Source organism: Anopheles aquasalis, chromosome 3, assembly GCF_943734665.1.
Source record: "Anopheles aquasalis chromosome 3, idAnoAquaMG_Q_19, whole genome shotgun sequence".
Classification (NCBI taxonomy): domain Eukaryota; kingdom Metazoa; phylum Arthropoda; class Insecta; order Diptera; family Culicidae; genus Anopheles; species Anopheles aquasalis.
Window position 1 is genome coordinate 46,531,564 of NC_064878.1, and position 27,500 is coordinate 46,559,063.

At 50.0% G+C, this 27,500-nt stretch overlaps 1 protein-coding gene across 14 annotated transcripts in view; it reads left to right on the top strand.

Annotated features, from left to right (window-relative positions):
- Nucleotides 1-27,500, top strand: part of LOC126578930 (RNA-binding protein Musashi homolog Rbp6) — a 568,145-nt gene that overhangs the window by 467,124 nt on the left and 73,521 nt on the right. For all 14 annotated transcript variants that reach the window (XR_007608412.1, XM_050241999.1, XM_050241997.1 and 11 more), the window contains one exon: nt 10,070-10,118. Coding sequence is in view for 13 of the 14 variants with exons in the window: in XM_050241999.1 (XP_050097956.1) it covers nt 10,070-10,118 (49 nt within the window). In the remaining variant the exon portion in view is untranslated. The remainder of the gene's footprint in view (nt 1-10,069; nt 10,119-27,500) is intronic.

Sequence of the window (27,500 nt, forward strand, 5' to 3'; positions counted from 1 at the left end):
GATGCACCGCGATGCCAACAACCGGCGTGAGAAGACACCGGCAGCCAAGGGTCTCGATGGAAGAGGTAAAGTCATTTAAGTTGCACAACGTCTTCCCTGAAGCCCGCCAGCGCCGAGTGGCACTTGGCCTTGTGATGGATCTTCTTGCCTTTTCTTCGTCCAACTCTAAGTCGCACACTCTGAGTGATAGATAAGACTCTGGTGGTGGGCTGCCACTTTACAGTGGCTGCTACTTTCTCAATACACCATGCTACTCCGCTCGATTGGCCTTATTGGTGCGCGGAAGACGACGTCTGACGAGAGGTCGAAGCAAGAAAACTGGTTTTCTGAGAAGCAGAGGAACATTGAATCAGTCTTTTCTTCAATCTAGCGCATAAAGGAAATGTTTTCCTTCAACTATTGTGCGGCGCAGAGCTGCAGAAAGGCGATGCAATTGGGTGCGAACGAGCGAATGGCGATGTAACTGCATCATCAAGAAGCAAAAGCAACGGATATGAAACGTTGAAAAGCTTCTTAAAGTTGTATTACATTCGTCCTTCGGATCCTCTTGAACAAAAGAACGAAAGATGTTGCTATACAGAAACATGTTTAGAAACAAGAAAGTCATGCTCCATGTCCTCAAAGGATATCCGTTTGTTTACGTTTAAACTTTAGTCCCCCGTCGTGGATCGCTAAAGATCACCCCGTATAATCTAATCCACTCCGCATTTTCATCGTAATTCAATCGGAAACTTCAATCCCTCTGCACCAACTGTATACCAGCGTGAACTTGGAGAACGAAAACGGTTTAATACTTTTGCCCCCAAACTCGTAGACACACCTGAGTAGCACGAGGCCCCAGGATTCACCCCCAGGAACGGATACAATTGCTAAGCCTTTTTTCCACCTCCTATCGCAACACAACACAACTTCTGGACTAAATGATATAAGTTTTTAATTTCCATTTCACCAGCTTTTGCTCGTGCACTTCAGAACTCCGTAGCCCACTCGCCGCCGTAACACTAACAGCGGCCCGGGGGGTTTTCACGGGATTTTCCGCGATTTTTACAATCGTAGAATCCATCTGGCCCGTACTTTTTCGTTCCGATCCATTACATCCTGGGCCGGCGAGTAATGGGCGGCCTCCCTCCTTAGGGTTAGAGTGGGTTTAAGGTGTCTGTCTTTTCGTGCTCTTGCGCGCCTGTGTTTCGCCTCCGCCTTTTTATCGTTTTCCGATTTTCCCCGCGCCGCGAGCCAAATGAGAAAAGTGTTGTGTAGTGTGCGAACGCGAATGGAAACGCAAACTTGTGCGCAACATAAAAAAAGGACCATTTAACATGCATACCAGGGCAGGTTGGTTGGTGTTTTGAATCGCCATTCGCCACTCGCTGCGTGGAGTTCCACTGCCACTGCCCCTGTCTGAGCGTCGGCAGTCGCAGCCCCGGAAGTAAATGGGAAAGTTTAAATTGACTATTTAAATTCCGCTGATTAAAACAGATTTCCGCTAGCGCACGCCGAGCACGGCCGAGTCGCGCGCCAAACCGTAAGCAACAAAAAACACAACAAAACGGACAGGAAAAACAAATGAAAGCTCACGCGCGTTCGCGCTCCCGGTCGCGCCCTGAATCGTCAACCAGCTTGCGAGACATTTTATTGGGCGTCCAGCAGCAGCAGCAGCACCGCGATTACCTCGCCTTCGAATTGCGTTCCCCAATGGCATGAACTGTAGTCTCCCGATGATGTACCTTTTTTTCTTTCTTTTGCGCTGTTTATTTCATTTCTTTTAAATCCCTTAAACAGGACTGAAGGCGGGAGAGCGACACGAGGGTAGGGAAACCGAAGAAACGACTGTTTCTGCGAAGTTGCCAAACCCATTCCAGTTCCAGTGTCTTTTGTCACTTTTGAACGTGCCAGAATTGCTGGTTTTTTGCTGTTGCTTTGCTAGTTCCAGCGTAGATGATTGATTCAAGTTGACTTTTTTGGGTTACTTCTCTAATGTAGATAACATGCTCAGTGTTACCGGCGTCACTATTATAGTGGCAGTGGTTTGGTTTTCTTCAACCAGCCATTAAATTTTTTTACGAAGTAATGTATGAAATAGTATTGAACCTGCATTTGTACCAACCACAACTTCAAGATATGCACTTACAGCAAATTTAAGTAATCTTTTCAAAACTGTCGCTGTTTTTGATATTCAATAAGTATTTCTAAAAGCGATCAACAAAACAGTTCAAAGAACTCATATCTGCTCAAGTTTCACATCAATCATGTATCAACTGTAATGAATTCTCAAGAGTTCAAACAGTTAAACAAATGAGTCATATATGCAGTGACTGAATGATAACATCTTCTGTCTAGTTCTTAAATAAGTCTATATAACCAATCGTGTTCTGACTTTGCATAATAAAACGCACTCGAAGGTCCTTAACCAATCCCCATCTCCTAAATTTGCTTGTTGCACTCCGGAATTCCTATTGGACTCGAACGAAATGTGAAATCAAGACCTCCATCAAAACAATCAAAGTCCTAAGCAACAGAACGAACCGAGGATGCTCCCCTCCTAGTTCCAAGGAAGATTAAAGGCCATAAAATGCTTGGTTTGCTCGGGACCGAAGATGATGGCACATGTCACCCTTTTTCGGTACCCGGAATCGTTCCAATAAGATGAATTAAGATGGGCCAGCACGCAAATAGATTTATATGTTTCCGCTTCAACTCCGGAGGCCACAGGCCGCTGATGAATTCATTTTATTGTTGGACCAAAAAGGGAGGAGGCAGAGGGAGCTGCAACACAAAACAACAAACACCCAAAGGGGCCCCCGGTGTTGGAGCTTGTTGATCGGCAACAGTCGTTCCAGGGGTGTGGTTTGGAGAGGGGAATGATATAAATCTAACCCGTCCACTGTTTTGTCACTCTTGCAGCCTCTGCTGCCTCTGTTGTTGGCTGTTGCCATTGGATGGGAAAATTTATTTTTCATTACAGCCTCCATTTAATAACTTTCGAGGGACCTCTAACCCCCATCTGACGGGCCTCTCTAGTTTGACTATTTATCTATGTGCGAGAGAAAGAGAGAAACAGCGAGATAGCGTGAGAGAGATGGTCTACGAGCACCCGTCGCCGGACGATCATCGGTCTCCCGGGTTGGGCTTTCCATAATAAGCAAATAGTTTCAGCTTTTCGCCCAAGCACCAGCCAGCGAGAGGCCATCCCGAGGGGTCGGTTGAGCTGCTTCCGGAAACAGCCAGCAGCTTCCTTCGCTCGGCGGTGGTGATGAAATTTATGGCTCCCCCCCCTGTGCCCGCCCCCCCTCCCCTCCCCATCGGCCCCCAAAAGAAAACTTGTTGCATCGTCGATTGTTATCGTCGTCCTCGTCGCCGTCACGCTTCTTGACCTCCGCTTTGCACCATTCCAAGCTGTCCAGGGAATATCCGGGGCCTTCGCTTCGAGGCCAGCCACATCTCTCGTATCTCGTGGCTCTCGTCGAGTGTCAAGAGGAACGTCATGCAAAGCGGGCGCCTGAATCCTGGAACAGGGCACAGAAAAGAATATTGTTTCCAACCGACGAAAGGCGAACACTCTGGTCTGAACGCCTTAAAACGGTTCCGGACGAGTCCCGGGATCCCGGGAGGGGAAGTTTCCTAATGAGATGATTTATGTCCGTTGTGCTGGCCCTGGGAACGGGTTGGACCGCCCGCCGGGAGCCGCGTGCGTTATCTTGCGCCGCGTCGAGATCGTAGAAGAGTCTCGGGATAGTGTCTAGGTTCCGCGGATATTCTGTGCGCCGTGCGCCAGTAATTAAGAGGTCAAATTACCAAAAATACCGAAAACCATTTGTTATCTGACGTAGCGACCGCGACCGGTTCTTTGCTTTTGGGGCCCCAGCACGAACAACGGGAAGGGAACAAGTATTTATCGTAAAATCAATGCACGATGACACTTCATCGAGCACTGCGATTATCATTAATTCGCGAGATGAAGCGATCAATTTGCTGCCAGGTGCTAATTGCTCCAACGCCAATCGCTGCGCAGCGAGCACGAGAGCACCGAGCACGTGTCACAATCAATATTCACAAGTCAATCATCATCATCACCAACATCATCATCATCGTGATGATTTTCCCTAAATTTCCCCCTTTATAGAGCACTTTCCAATTACTGTTGGATGATCGTTCGAGGTGACACCGCCGCATTACAACAATTATCATTTTAATATCCTCGCAAGAGGTCGCACAAACTACTTCCACCCAAAACCACCCCCCAATGGTTCCTCCGAAGGATTGGAAGGGTAACCGTCGACCGGGGTTTTCCGATGATGATAATGCAAAAAGTCAGGTACTCCTAGGTGGGCCACAGTCACACCAAGAACCAGAAAGGACCTGGTAGACCGGTGTTAATGAAGGTAACCGAAGGCACGATGGGTTGCGGTGTGTAGCCGGGGTGTTCCTGCCTTGATTATTCCCCGTTCCACTCTTGCACACATACACTGACACACGTGTTCGACAAATCATATTTTCCAAAAACCTCGAACCCTCTCTCACTAGGACGGTACGCGCCAAGGTTCCAAGGCCGGTTGGAGCTTCATCTTCGAGGCAGACCCCAGTGCGGAACTAGTCCCGGGACGACCACGGCCAGGACCAGCACCAGGACGGGTTAATTTTCCGCTTATCGGCAAATTATGATCGAACTCGGGGAAATTTTGTGAACTTCGTTCGTTCAATACACCACCAGCGGCAGCGCCGGGGCCAGGGCCATCATCTAACGAGCCCGAGAGCACCGATAGCACTCGAGAGAGGCAAGTACGACGATGACGATGACGATGATGGAGGCTTAAGGATGGCTGGTTGTGGTGCTGGCCGCTTGAACCCCGAGGTTCTCTCCCTTTTCTTTTTTTTTTTTTATTTTGGCTGCCATGTTGCACTTGGCGCACCCGGAAAAGCCCCTCATCTGACCTGGCCGGGGACTTATAAATATGCCTCCAGGGGTATTTTAATGGGAGAGTACGAGTGCGCTTGCAGCAGTCACGCCAGGTCACGGATCCGGGATGCAGTAAATCGATCCCCGGGATCCCCCCCCCCCCCGCCTGTACCATCGCTATCAGCGTCGGTGTGACCTCCGGGAACGGGGGAATTCGATCCCCTTTTCTGGTCGGCATGACCTCGATGCGGAGCACACGAGGCTCGATGGCGATGGTGGGCTTCTTCCGTTGCCGGTCCCGGAATCGATGCTGAAATGGATTAAAATATCGTCAGCCAGTCACACGTGTGTAGTGTGTATGTATGTGTGATTGGAGGTTGCCTGCAAAGTTTTCCAGCACAAGCTTTCATGCTTAGCGAGCTCACTCTCGACCGGCGACTGCTGAGTTTTCCCCCCCGTTCTCATATTTTCCAGCTGGTAGAGGAAACTGGATGGTATCCGGGTGAACCGGAATCTGCAGAAGGGACCGGAGAGAGGAGGCAAATCCGTTCAGGAGGTACAGAGGGCCCCCGATAGACGTAATCATGTAATAGTCCCTGCACGCCAACGCAACGCCTGCAACTCGCCCGCAACGTCGCTCGACATTGTGTGTGCATCGAGGGTGAATCTGCAACAACGTGAGTCCGCTCCGAAGCGAATCCACACTGAAAGATCATCCTGCCTGTGGAAATGATAAGGACCAGGCAGGCCAAAAGTGCGGAGGAGCGCAACCGAAGAGAAAAAATATCGGTCGAGGGAGCAAACGATGAACAACAACAAAAAAAAAATGGCGATCCGAAACGTTCAAATGCTCCCGGATTGAAATGAACGAACCAGGCACCAGGCCTCGAGCCTGTTCAAACGCCAAACCACCGAGAAAAACCAGCAACCAGAGCAGAGCAGCGAGACCGAGCGAGAGATTGGTTCTGTTTTCGGTTCTATTACTCCCCAGCTGCCCGTTCTCGGTGCGTTCTGTGCTGCCGAAGAACACGAGATTCCCACTCCCCGGGTAACCTTATCTTACCGGGCCAAACCCAGGCTGGGTGTGTTATGGAACACCGGGACGGTGCCAGTTCATGCGAGAAAAAACTCGCAAATCGAATCGAATCTTTACGCAACACTGCGTGCTGCTGCGTGTACGTACACCGTCCTTGCTTGCGTTGCGAGGTTTTGCGGTAATCGGAGTCGTCGGTGCTGCCGGTTGGACGGGCAGACCGTACAGCGCGCTATTGATACGTCCTGGGCCTTTCCCCCGGGGGGGGGCAGCAACCAAGGACCAAATATGTTTTGGTACATATTTCCCCATTTTGGCTTTAAATAGTGACCACGAGACACACCTAGGATCATGTGGAGGGGCGAATACCGACGCCCATTAAGGGGTGATCTCCGATATCCGATATGGAATGGATTTCAAATGAACGCATTCTTGGCGCGTCCCATTAGGGCGGATCCGGATTGCACCAGCCAGCTTCATTTTAAGTGAATTCCCATGGGCTTTTTTGGAAAGTAGCGGATTTTCATTTCATGTTTTGATAGGATAAGGAAGAGGAGCCTCGATATCCAAAATTTGTAGCTTCGAGTATCCGGGAGGAATAGTGCCTTTCTGCCAGTTGCTAATAGAATGCAATGTTACAATAAGCCCGAATTTATTTGCTTAATTGGAGGCCAAAAGAAGAGTTTGAATGTGTTTATTGAAATAGTTGAGAATGGCAGTATGTCGAGTATAGGCAAAGGACTTGCGCAAAGTCTCATCAATTGGATTAGAACATAACTGCAATATTTTATGAAGAAGCAGCCGATAACTTCAAAAAGTTTCTTCTCGATTTCACAACATAGCCTGTTGCTAGCCATCTTAATACTTCTTCTGCCTTCAACGTGTACCAAGTTCCTCAAGATCAAAAGACTGTCTAACCAGCTCTACGATACAGGAACCTTTAATCGCTTCTTGTCGTCACCCCGTACGCAGAAAACTATAACAATGGCTCATCAGAAACGACTTGTTATGTCAAATTTAGTGCTTTATCTAATCTACCTCCCAAAATTCCCCTACAAAGGGGGCCCTAGAAGGCTTCATGACAATCTTTAATCCACCATTTAGACACCTTTCACGAGACGCGCCCCGAGACTTGACGCGCGCCATAAATGGATTTTCCCAAACAGCATGTAAATCCATAACCCCCGTCGCTTATTACCCTGCCGTCTGGGGCGTTACAGCCCTTACGCCATAAGACAAAGCATCACCCGAAAGCGACCACGAATCATTGGCCTTGGTTTGACTTTAAGGATTTGGCCCTCAGTCATCGCCAAACCTGTCAGTCGTTTCGTGAAGGGAGTTTCTTCAATTTGTGAAAGGCCAGGGGAAGGGGAGAGTTTTCAGCAAAGTTGTTCCAATGCCAGGGCCCGCCAAACACGCACACCTCGGCGTCTCATCAAGAACTCAATAAGCAGCAGCAGCAGCAGCAGCAGGTCGGGTGCTACCTCGCCAAAGTGCTACTAATAGTTCGCTTAAGCTCTTCTACCCTCTGTTAAGTAAATGAGGCAGCAATCGCGATGCCGCGTCCGGTGGGTGCAGATGCGGGGTGGTAGGCCTCCCGGGCTTCTCGTGCAGTCATCAGACACCTTTCGCCTTTCGGTCACAAAGTTTGGTCACGTCGTTCCCTTGTTCCTATAAGGTTCTGGCCGCTGACAGGCTGATTTCCTGTTTTCCCGAGGCCTTCTGTTCTGTTCTGTTCTCGGCGGCTCTAAACCACAACTCACACCCACCCCCCGGGGGGAGGGGTTTGGCGCTGATGCGCTGTTCCGGTGTGCTCCGGTGTTGGGGTTCACCGGAATGGAACCGTGAATCAAGAAAGCTTTCACGCAACCGACAAGGCGCGTCAAGGACGAAAGTTTTCCTCGACCGACCCGGCCACCAGGCCAGCCAGTCGGCCAGCATGCAAGCCACCCAACCAGCCGCAGCCATCCATCGAACCCATCAAGGGAACTTCCGCTGGCCCCCGCTCGCCTTCCACCATCCGGCGTGCGCACGCCAACCGCATTCGTACCACCCGCGGCCCACAATGTGTTTAAAGATGTTTTTTGATGATCGTCTTTTTCGCATAATTAGAAAACTTTTATTATTTATGAAATCACTTTAGGAAACTGCTTTACGAGCAAAAAGCAAACTTTCGAATGCTTCGGCTCTTCGGTCGTGGCGCTCCGGCGCCCCAGCGCTTCGGTTCACTGCAAAAACGCCCCTCCCTTCCCTTTACCGGGGCCCTGAAAGGGAACACAAAGTGGAAGGTTTTCCCTTTTGACTTCTGCCTGGCAGGAGCGCATCCCTCGTTGCCACGTCGATGGCGCGCCACGCTTGACCAACTTATCTTAAGAAGCCCAACCGACCAACCGACCGTCCGGCCCGGTTGAAGTGGAATTTCCCCCCAAAAAACCCGGGACCGCAGGCTGGAAAAGAGGTTTTCCGGGAGTGAGGAGCTCCAAGAAAGGGTTGTTCTTCCCTCCATTGATCACCTGACCCCGGCGTACACGTTCGAGTAGCCGACAAGAAGCAGCAGCAGCAGCAGATGCGCAACAGAGTGTGAAGATATTGATTTTCTTCCTCTCATTTGCCCTAGCCGAAAAAGTGCCTCACGGGATGTGCCAAGGGATAAGCCTGATGGCCCGGGTTGGTGAGGTCCGGTCCAAAATTGTAAATATTTTGTTTGCCTGTCAGATGCAGGCAGGCGGATGGCGGGTGCTGTTTCTTTGGGAGTGGTCTGATCGAACAAACTTTCATAGCTCGAGACACTATAAGATAACGGCGTTAAAGCTGCTTGTTCTTGCTGGTTAGCAGGAGTTTAGAAGATAGATATCATATCATATTGATTGTTTTTGACCGGACCACAGCGTTTACAGCGGTGTGTAACCGGTGGTGGTCTCGGTGTTGATTGATGTTTGTGGCGAAAGAGCTAACAGGCCAACGGAGCACTTTTGGGTGCGTTTTTGTGTCTGATTTTAGTCTGATTGAATGCCGCCATCTGCAGCCAAAGCCTTTATGTGGAGTACACAAGAACGAGCAACTTGACGCGGTAGCAAAGCTGATCTCAGATTCTTTGCTGTATTAAAGTACGCGAGTACCGAAGGATCTCTTTAAGGTTTTCGTCTACGTAACCCCTTCTAGTGGAGCTTCTACTCCTTCCAGGCTGTCCGGTCGAGGACGACGAGCACTGGTCTCAGTGCCAGCAATCGCTGTACTATAAGTACCGCCACCATCCTAAAAACCACCAATTTCACTCTTATTTCACGCCAGCTGTGACCCGCAAAAAAAGGATAGCTCCTCGTCGGTCTCGTCGGTCGGCAAAAGTTGTAAAAGACGTGCCCCAACACTTGTGCTCCTGGAGTGCCACGAGCAGCACGAGGAGAAGAAGGATTCACGTAAGACAAAGCGCCGATAGAAGAGCCGGGCCTCTGCCACGAAGTGGTGTAGCCGCTAGCTGGCGTGGTTGGCGTTGCTTCGCGCAAAATATGGTCGAGATCAACGGAATCGTAATAAAACTCAACTTCAGCTAGCGAAACGGTTGCCCATCCGTCTCGACTATTACCGGACGCAGCGTTGGCCGACGTCGAGTCCCGGTTTGCTGCTGCTGGTCTATCTATAAAAATGAAGTGAAAGTCCTTAAGTTCATAATCTTGGCCACTTGAAACAGGGCCACCAGGCACCGGGCAAACGCGAGCGAAGACGGTAATCGTTGGCCTGGCAGAGCGAGAACCCTCCAGGGGATAGCCATTGTTGGAGCAAATTGAAGAACGTCCAGCAATTTATGGGAATGTTTGTTTCGTGCGTAAAATCATTCTCGCCATGGATCCGTGCCATCCGTCCCTTCCGCGTTTGTGCTGTTGCTGAATGCTACTCCTACTCCTGATGCTGCACATTTCATGCAAACAGTCTTTAAGTCAGCCACAGATGGGATCATCGTCCTTCCCTTCCCTGAATTTCTGGGATCTGAAATCGTTCCGTAGTAGTGTGGCCGAGATTTTATGACGCAACAGTGCAGTATCCATTTGGGGTACCCGGATTTACACCAACATAGCATGCCCTCCATCCCTTCTATTTGCTCCCTTGCCTAATTCAACCTTTCTGCTTTCTGCTCTGTTTTCCAGATTGAAGATGCGATGCTGATGTTTGACAAACAAACCAACCGGCACAGAGGTAAGTGGTCGATCGTAAAAGAAACCTCCTTCGCACAAATGATCGAACGAGAACAATGGATGGGCCCTGCTGGCCTTGTCCTGATTTTAAGAAAAACACGGCTACTTGGGACACGTTATCAAGAGAACGTCCCAGTTCCCTAACCTAGTTTTCATGCAAATTGGGGAAGTAATCAGGGAATTCTACGCTTCCTGTTTGCCAGTTCAATCCCCGCTTTTGCCTCACTCGGTCGCTAGTGGCAAGTCAGTCAGTCGCTGGGCGGCGCATGATGAGAATTCTTGAACTATTTAACGTTATTTGTACATTCCATTTTTTTTGCGTGTGTCTGTTTCAACATCACTCCGAACCGAAGCAAGTGCAGGTGCGCCAATGGCCGCTGCAAGTCGATGCTGCTGCTGCTGCTGCTGCTGCAGAGATCGAAATCGTCGTCCAAGGCTCGTCGTTGCACATGCCAGATGCACAAACAAACAAATCAGCACGAATTCTACCAATCGTAAACAAACAACAATAAAATCCAAGCACATCATAAACAAATGTCAACAGTGCACGACGACGGCAACGACGACGGCCGCTCCATTCCAAACATACCATTTGGCATCATCATCACCATCATCATCGTTGTCGTTGTCGCCGGTATCGGCAAGAGTTCGATGTGGACAAGAGCTCTCTGCGTGCTCAGCGTGGCTCAGGCAGCACCGATGCACCGATGTTTCCCTCGACCTCGACAACAGTCCAATTGTTTGTCGATTGCACTTTCCAAAGCCAAAGCCATTCGTCGTCGTCGTCGTAGTGGTGGTAGTGGTGGCGGTCGTTCTCTTCCTCACGATTGTCGAGCAACGAGCTATCGAGAAGCTGAGCGACAAAAGTAGTTCTCGGAATGCAAATTTGTGCACCAGACATTGCGTCATGTTTACCGTCACAACAACCATCATCATCAGTAGCATCATCATCATCAGCACCATCATTGGGTTTTGGTTTTGATGCCGCAAATATAAAGAACTCTTTGAATGAAGCCAAATGAAATAGATTCGCCTCGTGGCGTTTTCAATGCGAGACACAGAAAAATGTGGAACAAGAGAAAGGAGGAAGAGGCTGGTGAGGAAGCTGCGGTTTCGTCCAAAATCTGACAATTTAATGATCGAAAATTGTAATCTCACTATCGTGGCGTAAATCCGTGAAGTTGTTCTGATAAAAATCACCGAAAACCGATTCATCCGGTGTTCATTTACTGCAGATCGAACTGATACGGGCTCGCGCATTAAAGTGCCGTCCATTTTGCCGCCGATAGCTGAGGATTGGACGGTTTTCGGATTCAGACGCCTCCATTTCCAACATTGTATACCACCGGGCAAATATCGTGAAATCGTTAACGTATTCCCGATACCTCATCATACATGCATGGAATCCGTCCGTCCCGTCCCGTCTCTTCTTTGCAGTCGACGTTCACCGTCCTACCTGATGGAGGAGGAACGCGCGAGGCATTACTATTTCGTGCCACTGATTGGAAAATGCATTAAAAATATTGCGAATACTGTACTCTCCGCTATAGCTTTTCGTGGATCGCCCACGAAGAGAGAGAGAGAGAGAGAGAGAGAGAGAGAGAGAGAGAAAGAGAGGACGAAAGAGTCCGATAGATCACTGCTCCTGACTGTAGCTGGCGGTGGTCAGTGTGATTCGCAATCGCGCCATCGCGACAGCAGACACATGACTGCAGCCATCGAACCTCGGTCCCGGGGAAAAACACAACCTCATGAATGCCGCCCTCGGGGGTGGTTTCGATTCGATTTCCTCCCACACAGCACTAGCAGCAACTGCTTCATTATTTCGTTTTCTCTCGTCCCCAGTTTTTTTTTTTCAAACCGGCGTTAACTTTCATCAAGAAAATTAAACTCACCGGACGGAAGGACGAACGGACCGCGTGGAAGAGGTGGTTGTGCTCGGTGCACCTGTATTTATCCAAATCGAATTGCATACCGGAACGGGGCCCGGGTCATTGCGCATCGTTTTGCACAATTTGCGCGCTAAAATTCAATTCCCTGCTGCTCGTGCAGACTCGTGACTATGGAATGTCTATTGGGCTTTTGCTGCAATTGCTCCATGATGTTCCCGTAAAGTAACCTTCGAACACGCCGATGAAAAACTGTAGGGAAAATGTGCTTGCAAATGCAAGATAGATCAACGGTAAAGCAACCGACAACGGCGACAATCAAAAAGCGCTTCCACGTTCCCTAATCCGGCCAGGCGAGTGTGGTGACAATGTCCAGACCAGTAATCAGTGGTTGGTCGCGTAGCGCCAACTGAACTGTCAACTCTAGGCCTGTCACCGGGAAACCGGGCAGTTATTTACAGCTTCAGCAGAGCGCCGGGACCAGACCAGCGACAACCAGCTAAACCACTAATCACTGCACGTGCACCGGCTATCGAGAAACAATCGAACGGTTCCCGGGCTTGGGAAGACAGTTGTCCAGCAGTGGTGTTCACTTTCACTTCCTTCCATCCCATACAAACCTTCGTAGAATGCCAATTCCAAGTGACGTGAAACGTGAAAAAGCGGACAATAGGGGGACCGAGGTGGACGGGAACAGAATCAGCTCGCAAAGAACCTCGACAACAGTGGAAGCAGTCGTTTGTCAACGACTTTCGACGACACTTTCTCGCTTTCTCGATCTCGTTCTCTCTTCTTTACTCTGGTCACCATTATCTTCTCGGACCGGAAGATGTCACCAGCTGCCGGTTCCTTCTTGGTGTCTCTTGGACGATGGCAAACAACACGAAAGGTTCCTTTTGCCCCTACAAGACGAGGTGAAGCTAGCTTTCCACAAGCAGTTACTAGCACCTTGTGTTCTTGTGTGATTGTGTGAGGATTAGTGCCACCACCACCCGCCAATGGACGTGTGGCACTAAGCGGCTAATTTGATTCTGCTATGTGATAGCCGAGCTCGAAGTCGACGTCGCTCGATAGCTCGTTGACAGGTTGTGTGTAATTGAAAACCGTGAAACCATTGACCACCATTCACCGTGCGCTGGAATTTCGAAACGTCTCTTTCGATCCTCTAATGACTTTGTCTTTAATGCCTGAGTCAAAAAAATGGAAACCAAAAGGTGCTTAAGGCACTATCTGGCCGATGCCATACGCGTGGTTGGTGTGAGTTGCAATTGTAATCATGAGTCCTTCGATCCTTGCACGCTTCGTCCGAATAAACCACTCGTAGGATATTAATTTCTGCAACTTTTCAATTATTTCCCCGTCTCTCTCTTCCCCTCGGGAAGCTAAAGCTGTATGACAATGCCACGAGGGATCAGATTCGACGACGCACTCGGATTGATCGAACTGTTTCCTCAAATTTCTCGAACAAAAAGGCGGCCCCGCGCGTCAGCAGCGCAGCGTCTCGTCTTGAATTAACCTTTTCGAACAAAAGGCATTTGCTCGGTGCCGTCCGTCGCCAGGCACGTCAGCAGACAGGTCAGGTCGGGCTGCCTAACGGGAAAACCTTATTCGGGACCGTGCTATTCAATTATAACTTTATCGTTTGCTTTTTCTCGCTGGCGATTCCGGTCTGTTTTGGATGCATTTTCGGGCTGTGGGAAGGGGAAACTCGGAAGCTCAGTGACACAGGAGCGACCTTTTCGGTCGAGAAAAATACCCCGCAAAAGAGCCCCCTTGGGAAGAGAGGGAGAGGAACACTACCCAGGGGAGTGCTGGGAAAATTGAAAGCATTATTATGCTTTTATCGCTTCTCCAGACCCACAGAAAGTCGTTCGGCTGAATGGGGATTAAGAAATCAAGGAACAAAAGTACAGTGAACTACAAATGCACCTCGATTCGGTGCATCACTCACACCACCAGCACAATCGAGAGAAGTATTAGAGGTGGCATTCATTGGGAACTCATTTCCACCGCCATTTATAGGCTGCTTTTCCCTCAGCACACTGAACAGCGCATTCGTGCAATAAAATCTCAATAAGCTTCTACCAGAGAGGGGGCACTCTACGTCTAATTCCCGGAATACCAAACACACGCGCACATGAACACAGTTGCTGTCACTTGGCGCGCAAGTGATCGCTTTTCACGCCACGTGAAGTTGCGCGAAGAAAATGAACGATTTGTGGATTCGTTTTCGGCGAAAAGAAACCCAAAGCGAGGCTCGCCACTGTCGAGCAAGGTGTTGTCCATCAGGACAACGTTGATAGTTGATTGCTTCCATCGGGGTTCGCACACGCAACGTGCGCTCCTAACGCCGCTCCCTTCCGTGGCGACTCTGTTGATGATTCAATCAGTAGAACCGGTCGGAAGCTCGAGAAGGAGCGAGCGCAACATGCGCTGCTACAACCGCTTCTTCGGCATGAAACGCTTTCACTCCGTGTCTGTCGTGCCTGCCAGATGTCAATCCGCTGTTGCTGTTAACATGTTTTTCACCCCCCGGGGACAACGGGCGGGGTGGGAGCATACAAACGATTCCGGGAAATGTGAATGAAAAGCGCCATCACCATGGCATGCGAATGCCAAAAGGTGCGTGTCTTTCTTAACCACAGTTCAATTAATTTCCTTCCAACCAAGGGCTGTCGAGGAGGAGTCGACCCGGTTGCCCCGACCGGTTGGTCGGTTGCTGACGCACCGGGTGAACCGTAAAATTGGAAAGAAAGAGAAAAGAGATATTTTGGGCTACTCTACAACACACTTGAAGCTTCTCGCTTCTGCACCTTTTAGTGGACAGCAAAAAAATCGTCGGACAAAATTCGGCGAAAGAATAGACGTAAAGCTTAGGCTGCGCGCGAGATAGCCTATCGCTCTGACGATGGAGCAATTCAAAAGGAATACCTTCACTGTGTTCCACAAGATCGGCCATCGGAATCGCCATCAGCAGCAGCAGAAGAAGAGGCAGATAAAACTCCCATCCCAGCGACCAACACCCATCCGTCACTATCGCCAAACGCCGGGCACCGTGCTGATGGAGGGAAAGAGAAGGGATGCTGGATACAAATTGATTGATGGAAGGATGGATCGATCGATGGAATAGATGGATTGTACACCGGGATTGACAGATGGGATATAGATGAATCCTGTTCCTGGGAGTGGCACTGGCCTATCCTACTTCCCCCCAAAACAAACCGCCGTTCCCTTTTTCCCCGGGACCGATTATGGAATCGCTCGGATCGTTCGGATCGGCTAGCTGGTGGTGGAAAACCTCCCTTTTTGCAAATGATGCACACCATCGCTAGTACACCCGAGTTGCCATTCCATACCAGGCCATGTGCCAGCTCCATTAGGAGGCGTCTTTCTTCATTTATTAAAGGAGGGAGGGGGATCCTTTTCCCGGGGATCATTCCGCCGATCTCGAATCTTCCCGTGAAGACGATTCGTTTCCGATTCCTGAATGTGAATCCTTGTGGTTTAGCGAATGATGATAATGTCTCTGCCATTGCAATGCAGCTAGAGAGCCGGCAGCTCGAGCGAGATAGAGAGTTGCATCGAACGCAACCAACGCAACTCAAAGACTCCCAGTGTTCTGTTCAATACACTATTCCGGGGGACGCCAAGGTGGACGACTCGTTCGTTTTCGTATTTTGCTTAAAGATCACGTATCAGATGGCATCTCGAGCACATGACAAGATACGGAACCACCACTGAGTCGCTGGAAAGGAAATCCAATGCCAAACGATACGGAACTCCAATAAACAATATGTATATCCTGCAGCAATGAGCAATATGTATATCCTGCAGCGGCAGCAGCAGCGAGGAGCAGTAAATTGAAAGGAAAATCTTTTGGGATTTTCATCTTCATTAGGCGCACCTTTCATTTGGCCCGGGTTAGGTACGGGTTTGGTTCGATTTGATCCGGGCACCCGGGAACGAAGTGCTTTTGCTGTCGATGCGAAAGGATGCTGCATGGTGGAGAGGGGGAGTGAGGCTTTGTGAGGGTCGTGAAAATCTTTTCTTCTTGTTTTCAACTCCTCGAACCGGAGGCTGGCGAACGCAAAGCTCTCGGTACTGGCTCGTTGTCGTTTGTTGGTCAAACGGAAACGCGTTCAAGATGCTCCGTTCCGTACCGACTGCAATCGTACGTGTGCCGTCGACAAATAGACAACTGCCAGAGCCACACTAATACCCATTATATCACACATTGGTCTTTTGTTGTTGAAGCAGCAGCCACCAGTAGCAGCACCACCGACCAGGAGATGATATTGAGTCGTCTGTATGTCCTCTACGTTTGCGTCTGCGTCTGCTCGCCTCCAGTATTGCCGGGTAGAGCGACTCCAACCACACAAAAAGGGAGATTGGATGACATTCTCACCCTCACCGGCAGGGTTGGGTTTCATTTTTCCCCTTTTTCCATCCTGTGCTGTTGCTCGTTCCCTTTCCCGGCGCTCACACTCAGACTCGGTGCTCGGTGTCGAATTGATGGTTTTGTTGTGCTCAATTAAACTATGAGCTCCTATTATCCTATCCAGCCAATTGAACACCGATCACCTCGTCACACACATAGCCACACAGCACAAGCTACTGTCCTGTAAGAAACTCCACTGACTATTATTCCAACCGACAGTGTCGCTCGGAGAATGGCGAAACCAACCTGTTAATTTGTGGAAAATGTGACAGAGTTTTCCATTCGCAACCAATTTTCAAATGAAGCATTCAACATTAGTTTGACTGTTGAATCAAATGCACGCACATTCACCGGCGCACCACGCACCGGATTTATGATGTTTACTACACGCTACCAGGTCACATGAATCATGGTGGTGGTGTGGTCATGCTTTGTCTGGATGTTGGAGGAAATTACTTTTCCCTTTTTTTTTTTTGCTAGTCGGCAGCCGAAAGCCGGTGTCCGATGGTTGCGACTATTAGCTCGGGACATTGATCACCCGAGAAATCCGAAAAATCTATACAAATCCAACTGCGGGGTAACAGGAGATGCAAGGGGGGCAGGAGGGGGGGGGGTTTATAAATTGAATTAAATCGTTGGCTTATCTGGTCAAAACCTTCCCGCCGGACCACACCGGATGCCGTTTCGGGCCGGAAGAGCGAGAGCTAGGCCGAATGTATCGAAAACATCAATTTCATCCCCACACCACCCCAGCTCATCCACCCACCGAGTGGCCAGCCTCACGAGCTAGCATTCAGCAGCCGTGTACCATGCCCATCGAAGGTCATCGAATCGGTCCGGTCTGGACCAAAAACATCATTTCATTCCGCCGAACGGTGACCATTTACGATGCTCTGCACATGTCCATGAGAGGGTTGTGAGGGGTGTGCTAGAGGGTAGAAAGATGATCGCCCTGATTGTGGTAATTCATAATTTTTGGGTAGAGCGCCACATAGACACCATCAAAAGGCCCCTGCAGGTCCAAATGGACGAGACCTGGTGTAAATTATCATAATGGGCGACTGCGTTCCTCTCTCTCTCTCTCTCTCTCTGCCCCCTTCTCTTCCGGTAATTTCCGGCAAAAAGGTACATCCGGTGCCCCGTGCATGCCACTACTCTGCACCTGCTTTGGATGTAGATTTCCCGCCAACTGCACCACTGATTATGTTGTTGATCTCTCGCCTGTCACGCTCGCTCGTATGTGTGATCTGTTGGGGGCCATTTTGTTGCCAACCCCGGGTTTGAACTGAATGTATAAGAAGACAAACAAGAGCAGCAAACAGGAACAGGAGCAGCAAAAACACGATCTCACGATTTCCCGATAATGATGAAAATCACTCTTTATCAGCCCTCCGATACCGCGTGGCGAACACGAGATCAAACGCCGGGAACCGATGACCGGACAGCAGAGGTAGCAGCAGATTTGCCCGCCGGTTGGGCGCCATTCACCTGGCACTTGCCCTCTCCGTGCTTGCTCCTCGGCACGGTTTGGTTCCAATTTCAATTTATTTCGAATTGATCCTGGCACCGCGTGCTGGTTAATATGCAGCGCGAAGCAGCGGTGCCCTCGTCTCTCTCTCTCTCTCTGGAGCCTTTTTGTGTACTTTTATCAAGCGTATGGGGGGGTGGGTATGTTGAATGCCAATTTCGTTTGAATTGAACCTTAATTGGTCGCACAGGGTGCGCATTATGATGAGCCAGGTACGCTGGTCAACCTGGCTCCGGGTGTCAACCAATCTTGCACAATCATCGCACCAATTGTGAGCGCCTCGCTCCCCTTTCCTGCTCCCTTAGCGCTTTTCTACCAATTTGTCTGTAATTTGGGAAAAAAGAAGCGGTTCGATGCTGCTTCGATGAATTCCATATTTTCCATTTAACTGATTTGTTGCCGTTTTCCGGGCTAGAGCTTTCCACAACATGTGTGTGCGCGTCCGTGTGTCTGTGTTGATTTCCCGCTAACACCAATGATCACACCAATCGGAAGCTTTGGAACACAGAACCACGGAATGTGTCACCGCAAGTCATTCGAGCCAATCAACACTCGCCCTCGCGCCTTTCGATGAAGCAGTTCGCAAATCGCCCCTCATTATGCGCCTTCGATGGATTGATGGTTCCGGTAGCTCATTACGGTCGTGTTTCGATGCCCGCCAGCCTACCACGGGCGCATTATTAATATTTTCTGACTTTGTACACGTTTCCGAAATCCGGAATCAAGTCACAAACGGAACGCTGGTGGTGCAAATCTGTTTTTTTTTCTCGGTCGAGGTCGGCTGCTGCTCAATTGAGGTGTCCGGATTCTATTTGCCGAATGGCCCTGCAACCGTGGCCACTAAATTGGCGGTCGTCTGTCGTGTTTGTACAGCGGTAGCAGCATCATCATGCCCCGTGGAAATGGTGGAACAAATGGAGACCAGTGCAAAGCAAAAGGGGGCAAAAAAGCAAAAATCCAATTCCACACTATTGCAACACCACAGGGGCCAGGGAATTTGCTACACCACATATGCCACCCACAAAGGGATCGAGGACCGATGATTGCAGACAAAATATTTACCAACGGATTATGCATTTTATTTATCGCTCGGTGAACACACAAGCGCGTGGTGGCCGATTCCGGAATCTCGATTACACCCTTTCCGCAGAGCATCCATACAGATGGCCTGCGTGTGCTTGTAATATTGACCGTTGGTCAACAAATTGAAAAACGCGAAACGAAGGCGCGCGAAGGGGAGAGGTTAACTTCATCGAACGTGTTTGATCGCCGTTCATCTAATGGCACCAGCAACCAAGCAGTAACCGTTCCGTGGTGGTCGTTTCGTCGCCGATTGATTGCTTCATTGCAACAGGAACAGGGCCATCTGTTCATTACAGATTACCGTCATGCCAGCTTCCGGTGCGTTGAGCCTCCTCGATTCCGATTTGAGTGAAGTCAATATTAATGCATCACTTGACGGCACATTTGCACGCTTTGTGTATGTCCTTTGCATGAATGTGTTCTATAATGCTCCATCCTCCAACCACCCCTAGAGAAAAACCACCCAGACAGTACACGAGCCAGGCTCCTTCAACCACCGAGGAACCTCTGCTGCTGCTGCTCTGGAGCCACCGCCAGGAGTGCTTATCTTGAAATTCATGACCATTCTTGGCGCTTAACGGCAGCTAAATTGGCCTCTAACTGTCCTGGACGGAGTAATGTTAACTTCCTAACAACGATCTGTGCTAGAAGCGAGCTAAATGAACGCCTCCAACCAGTGTCGTGGTCCACGGTCCAGCCGGATTACCGGAGAGGAGGGAGGTAGAGAGCAAAAAATCCTTGTCCCCTGCCACGGGACGGTGATTGCGGACAACAAAAACTACGTAATCACAGGACATCTTTTGAGGCCACTTATCGGGGTGCGCTCGTTATGCGTTGACTGTGGGCCACCAGCAGCAACGACTGGGCAGAGAGAGAGAGAGAAAGAGAGAGTCACCGCGTAACCGCAGCATCATCATCATCCGCATCCCTTGGCACTTTAAATGCGATACCATTCCACGTCGCCGTCCCTCTTTCTCTCTGGCACCCGCTCTACCGTTCTGTTTCTTTGGCACATTCCATTCCCGGTGACTCGGTGGCCAGCCGGGGGCGGACAAAAACACCCGGGGACACATCTTTGCAACAACTTGCGCTGCATCCTCGCAAACCCGACACGACAACAACAGCAACGAGGGCGCCTCCATAACAATTCCGGAATTCCTAGCACCTTCCGTTCCCGGGCGGGACGGGCTGGAAGGAAAGGAAGGGAGGACAATAAAACCGGAAGTGTGATACACGGAGAAGGAACCTTCCCGTAAACAGACACACGCAGGCAGAGAGGCGAAGAGCAGTCGGTGGATGGTAATTTTACAACATTTACTGGAGCGTCATTGCACTCGCGAGCTCACTCGTCCGCTCGACTTGGAGGTGGCCGTGGCGGCGACTAAGGCAACTTGGCAACTCCAGCAAAACGATCACGAGACCCCACCCAGCGACGACGGCACAGTATGGGCGGGATGTGGAAAATTAAAACTAATTGTAAATAATAAACCTCATTTTATATGATAAGGAAGAGTTTATAGTTTCAGCTTCGCGACCGAAGCCAAAGTCTGGAGGACTTTGGGAAGACTTCAGCGCTAGGCGGTTCTGGTCGCAGTCGTTGGAACAATCTCACTAAGTGACGCTCACTGGTACAATTGAAATGCATTTGCTCGGTACACGCGACAGTGTCGGTGGTCCGTGGTGGTCCCTGTTTCGCGTGATGCTGGATGCTGGCAAACGGTTTGATTACACGAATCCATGTTCCATCCTCCCCCACCGGGTACCGGTATTTTAATCTCAGGATGAACCACCGCCACCACCACCACTGACTTACACACTTTATTTAGAAGCTTATCGCTTCGAGTTTCGTGAGAGAGAGAGAGCGGAGGAGGGACAGTTTGTCACCGAGAAACTGGGAAGCTTTGCCGACCACCTTACCGCTTCTGGCTGGCTTGTTGCATGCAGTGGGCGCTGGGTGGAGGTTCTAATAGTGTGCAAACGTGCCCTTGTAATGAGATTGAGTTTGTGGACGTACCGGCAGCATCCAAGGGATACCAAGTTGTCAGTTAATGTTTCGCTTCGTTAGCCACTTCGAGCGGTTCGAGAGAGAGAGCGCGTTCATTCCGGATTTTGGAGCATTTTTCGGAACCAAGACCATCGTGACAGTAGAGTGATGTTCCGTCATGTTAGTCGGTACGCTCCGGTCTTGCCGGTGGTCTTCGTTATTTGATGCTCGCTCAACTGTGCCTAAGTGCTGCTCCTATTTCTTTCCATTTTCTCGCCCACTGTTTCTCTCTCCGTCTCGCCTTCGAGATGCTTAGGGGATGAAATGTGATTGAAAGCGGTGCGCGGTGATTGCCAGCATAAAGAACCTTCGAAGGATGCTGTAGCTAAGGGATGAAACTTGTGTTATGCCAACGACCACTATTCATCGCATTCAGAAACATTCTAAAGGGAAAATCCTGGAAGCTGTCCTGTGCCCGAGCAGGAGAAAGGTGTCTATTCCTTTGAATATCCCAAATTGAAAGACACTCCTCCTTCTTCTTCTCCTCCTAAAGACCTTCTAATAAATCATTCCAATATTGCCAATATCTGGCACAACAACAGGAGCATGATTCTTGAGCAGGATTGTATTGTGCACAACTTTCCTTTGCTTCTAATTCATGACGTCATTCCGAACACAATCGTTCACAATGGGTCGGTAAAGGGACACTCTTTGGTCCCTTCGCAAATTGTCCACAAAGGTGTCCGCGAGGGCAAAGTTATGATACAACATAATTGGCTCGTTACCGACTCGACCAGCACTCGGCAACTGGTCCACCGGGAAAACGGTCCACCAGTTAAGGTCGTGCGGATGAAACACCTTTTACACCCTCACCGGGGGGCCATGCTTTCCAATCGATTCGAAGCTATAATTGACGAAATGCGCACCTTGCCAGGTCGGTGGAAGATGGCCGGCACAAAATGAAGCCAATAAATTGTTCCAGCGTCTGTTTTTTTTTTGTTTCGCACAAAAAAGACACTGACACGCGCATCTTTGGAACATCAAAAGCGACGGAACGATCCAACGGGCAAGCATACCCAGGCTTGGTGCTGGTTGTTCTCGGGAGTCGCACGCGCCGAAGAAAATCCTCCGCTCGTGCACGACGTTTGTTAAGCCTTTTCTGGGATTCTAGAGGACCTCCGGGAGGTAGCCGGTGTAATGCCTCGTTGGACTCCATTTTTAATCTCTCGCTCGAAACGAAGCACACACCCAAACACACACACATACAGAGTCCGCTGGTGGTTCACCGCAGAAACAGAAGCGAAATTAAAACAAAAAACCGAAACCCAACCAGGCAGCCAGGCAGCGAGCTCAAAAGAAAGAAGCGGAAAGTATTACATTACGCGGTGCGGTGGAAAACTTTTTCCCATCCCTCCGACGAAGAGGAAAGTGGAAGCAAAAGCGGAGGGAAAGCAGCTGGCCACCTCTCCGCCTCACTTCGGTTTTTGAGGTTTTGTTTGGCACGAACCAACACTGGCACACCACCACCAGCAATTATGCTGCGAGGCCTACCTACCTGTCGATTCCGGTCCATGGAATCGTGCTGGTTCCTGGGGACGATGGAACGCACATCCTTCCACGGCCGACAACATCCGTCAGTCGTGGTGGTGCTTCCGTCACGCCTAATAACTGCTTCTGCTGCTGCTGTTGCCAAAGCTGGGAGCAAAGCAATGGTTGGTGCGGGGGGAGAAGGGGATGAGGAAATTGCCGTAATAAAGGCGAGGAACAGGAAGAGCAGTGAAGAAGCTTGGATGACGAAGGGGCGAGTGAGGGTGCGCTGAATGCGTATTGTCTTCACCGGGAGAGCCATTAGCTCTCGTGAAAAGGAAACTGCGCTGCTGACAGCACGGGAAAAACAAATGAGCCCTCGGCCTGCGGGACTGCTACCAGCTGCCAGATCCCTTGTTGGCCCTCACCCTACCTCCCTCTTCTGGCGGTTTCGCCACTTCCCTCACCGAAAGACAGAGGGTGCGTCTTTTCATTTCGGGATTATTTATGGGTAATCTGGAAAAGAAATGGGATACTTTGTCTCCTCGAGGTGCCCCCTGTCATGCGTACCACCTCCTTTTCCCTTTTCTTTTTTGGCGAAGCACTCCGGGCGAGACGATGCGATGCGATGCGCAAGAGGTTAACTGCAAACAGCACCGAGAGAGAGAGAGGCAGCACCGTCGAGTGCGAGTGAGCACAGGTTTTTATTTTTCCACGATTTTCCTCGAATCGTCCACGCACCACCAACGAGTGAGCGCAACCCACCGGGCACACCAAACGGTACGGAACGGTTGCGCTTGACGTAACCAGCAAGCAACGAGGCAACGAGTACGAGGACGCGCTGCATCCAAGAAACCACCACCACCATCGAGCGAGCAGAGCAAGCAATTACACCAAGAAATTTGATGAAACTGACTGCCGCTGCGGTGCGGTGCCGTGCGGTGGTTGTCTTTCTGCTTTTCATTTTTTGCACTCAAACCTCCCAAAACCCACCGCCCCGTGGAAGGGCGTGCTGTCTTTCAAGGATCAAGAAATCCGACGGCCGCAACTTTGGCGGCTTGGAAACTGTGATTGCAACCCTCCCACTCTCACCCTCTGCACGCACGAATCGGGGGATTAATGCGCTGCGGTGCGCACGAGACATCGAAACACTGAGTCAGCAATCAAAAGTTTCCACCGCATCCCCCTCCACAAAAACATGCGCTCTGTTTGGTCGCTCGCTTGCTTAGATGGATTATTTTCTTATCTTGCAAATCCGGTGCTCGCTCGCTGTCTGGATGGCTGGCTGGCTAGGGAATTAATTTCGGACTTTTTCCGAGGGTAGAGAGGGCGACGTCGACGCGTTAAGCCCACCGATTTCGTTATCATTACATTACGCTTCACCCACCGATGCATTGGTGGGTGGATCAAGGAGGAAAGGAAGGCAAGTTTGTGGCTGACAATCAATCATAGCCGGTCTCATACCCCCCCGCGGGGTGCTGGTGCTGTGAACCACATTTTCTAATCAAACACACTCCACGTCAACTGACCTCAAGCTGCTTGTCAAGCGATGGTGAGTGACGCGCGGGCGCGCGAGAGTCCAATCCGTGCAACGGCAGCAGCATCGAGCATCGAAGAGGTGCATCACCATCATCATCATCGTCATCGGCATGTAAACGCATCGATCAATGTGCGTTTTTTGTGTGATCCCAAGTCGCCCATATTTGACAGCATAATCTTGGTATTCACTTCCGTTCGTGGCACACTGTGGGCTCTGTTTTTTTTTCTTCCCTGGGAGTTTGTTTAAGCTGTCGTCCATTTCTATGGTTGAATGTGTTTTCCATCCATCCATCCCCGTCGACCAGTGCATATGCTGCTGCTGCTGCTGCTGTTGCAAACCATTTTATTATTGCGAACGGAGCAATTTTGACAGCCGCCACCGGATGACGGTTGACATCGCTGCTGCGAACTGCGAACACGCCAGCTCCTGCTCTGCCCAGTGCCCCGTGGTCCGTGCTTTGTGGTTGAGGATTTTCCACGTTTTTCCTCTGGATTTGGTTTTTGTTTTGCTGTTAGTTTTTTCCTCGTTTTTTTTTTTACTGAAAACCAAACACATTTCATATGATGGATTTCCTCCCCCCCCCTCCCCCCTTTGTGTATTTGTTGACAGCAATGGGATGTTAGTTTCACTGTCACTGGCATCGGAATGCATCGCAGATGGATGGAGCGAGGATGACACAATGTATGCATTATATGTATTTGAAATATGTTTCCCACAATAGCACAGACATTCTGATGCTGCTGCGCTAGGGATAGAGAACTGTTTGAAATGTGTTTGTCCCATTCGATTGCAATCGTTGCGCAAACGATCGATAAGCTGTATCAGTGCTCAAATTGCAAAAACAAAAAAAAAAACACACAACCCGCGATGCGCTTCTGTATCCCGGCCATTGTATGCCAGTGCACCACGCGTGGCACATACCACGCCACGAGTTCCTTTCATCGTCACGTTCCTACTCACGATCCAAATTTGCGGGACAACACGCATACCGCGGTCAGTCGCAAAGGGTAAGCAGCGAGCACTGCGAAGCGAGTTTGAATTTGCTTCACTCGGTGCACTTCATAAAAATGACATATTTTCAACTAAAACCCAGGAAGCTGCATTCCCTGCCGCTTGGACAGCAATTTTTTCTCCCATTTTGTTCGTTTGTTTTTGCTTTTGTAGCAACATGTATCAAGCAAATATTTCTGAGGAACACAAAAACCTCGCCAACTGAAACAGTTTGCCATTACAATTTCGCCAGCCACCTGGCCCCCCTTTTACTTCTGTTTTTTTTTTCTGACGGGAAAAATGCTCGGTAACATTCCCGGTGACCCCGGTCCAGCCAGTGCCAGTGCGGGTGCCATATTCCTTCTCGCGAACACCTTATTAGCACACGCAAAGCTCGTCACCTGTCTGGCATTTGACGGACATTCCGCTTGGACGTGGTGGACGTCCACAGCTGGCACCGTTTTTACGGTCACTCATTCATCGGTGGAGAATTCCTTAAACTTTTCCCAAAAGACGCAGTACACGAGCAACACTAGCAGGCAGCATCAGCATCATGCAAACTATGTTGTCACGGAGAAGCGTACTGTTAATTAAAACGAATTGCACGAAACCGGGTGGAGTCCGAATCCGAGTTGGAGGACGGACACCGAGGCGTAAGTCCGTCCTAATCGGTCTCGCCAGTGCTGAACGTTCCCCGGTCTTCTGCTAGTGGCTAATGAGAGCTTAAACGGTTGGGTCTCGTGTGGTTTTTGGCCAGACGTTGAACGATAGACGAATCGTCGCGCCAAAAGGGCGGAGCGGTGCATGGTACGGAAGGGGCTGACCGAGTGAAACTTGTCGTTGTTGTTGTTGGGCTGTCAAGCATGGAAATCTCGATGCAAACTCCCCTTTTCCTATCCTCCTCATCAGCTCACAAGAGAGACGTTGTTTAGTTGTCGTTGGTCGTCGTCTTTCGTTGGCATTTTTTTTTTCTGCCGGAGGTTTTGTTCTGGACATTCTTTCTCTCCCTCGCTCCTGCACCAACTCCCGAGATCCTCACTCCTGTTGTGTGATGATAGCATTTAAAACAACATTTGCCTGTCGTCTTATGTCGCATCGTGTGCTGTCTAGCTGGGTGTGCGCTTGTCCAGCAAGCAACAAAACGCAACGCAACCGACTTTCGATCGATGCTGTGGCAGCCTCCTAACTCCTCCTGCTCCTCTTGAACTTGTTTATGGTCCCGATGAGACGTGTAGAAAATGGTCTCTTCCCTCGTCGACTGTCACATCGTCGTTTGGTCACAAGAACCACACACATTGAGTCTCGGACAACTGATTTCGACTTTCAGAAGTCGCATCGGAGCCACTAGCATCATCCCAGGGCCCAGAGTGTTGGAAAGATGTTGAGCGGAATAAAAAGTTTCTCCACCAGTAACAGCACCACCAGTCGGTGTCTAATGTGTTAAAGGAGCGAGGTGCTGCTGTTGTGCTGCTGCTGCTGGAGCCAGCTCCATTGCTCCAGAGCCAGTCAGCAATGGTTGCCACCCAGGCCAGAAGATCAGAAGGGAGAAACAAGGCAGGAACGGAAGGAAAACCATTAAAAGCGAAAAGCGTACAACATAAATGTGATTAAAACTAATACTCCGAACGTCCGAACGTCGCTTTCGGTTCGCCTTGCTGCTTCTACACCAGGGAGCAAAGAAAGTCATTCGAAGTCGCAAGCCTTGCTGTGCACAATCGAAAGACAATTGCGGTGGTGCAGCACCAAGCACCAACCGGCACTGAGCTAAGGATGCAACTGGGAATCACCGAACCCGAGATCCTTTGCTCGGCCACTCAGACACACATAGAGCACACTCTGAACACACGGAGAGGTTGTGGTTTTCGCAAAGCTTTCGCCCGTGTGTCGATAGAACTAATTCCGCAATCCCCAAAACGTTTTGTGTATTAAAGTGCAGCATTGGGCACCCTCCCACGGTGCACCACCACCGTGCTCTCCCCGTTTCCCCTCGTCTCTGTGTGTTACCTAATGAGGAAGCAATAAAAAGTAAACCCAATCCGACCATAAACGAAGTTGTCAAATGGGACCGAAATGCTGGCGAAACCGAAAGGAGAATGTCATCTCAGCTCCGGATGCTGCTGCATGTGCACAGAGCGAGCGAGGGTTTTAACTTTGGCCAGACCACGCAGACGTCCTTTTCCTGGTTGGTGGTGAAGGGTTTTTGGTGTTGAATTTCCCACCACGTTTCGGTTTATTATGGTTCTTGAACAAATCCAGCAGCAGCGAGACGCGTGAGACGTGAGGGGTTTTTGAACTAGATTGTATGTGTTTGTGTCAGTGCTTGCTATTCTAGTACGTGCACATCATCGATTGATATCTTGGCGATATTACTGACAACACGCGAACACCGCCCGTGAAACGTAAA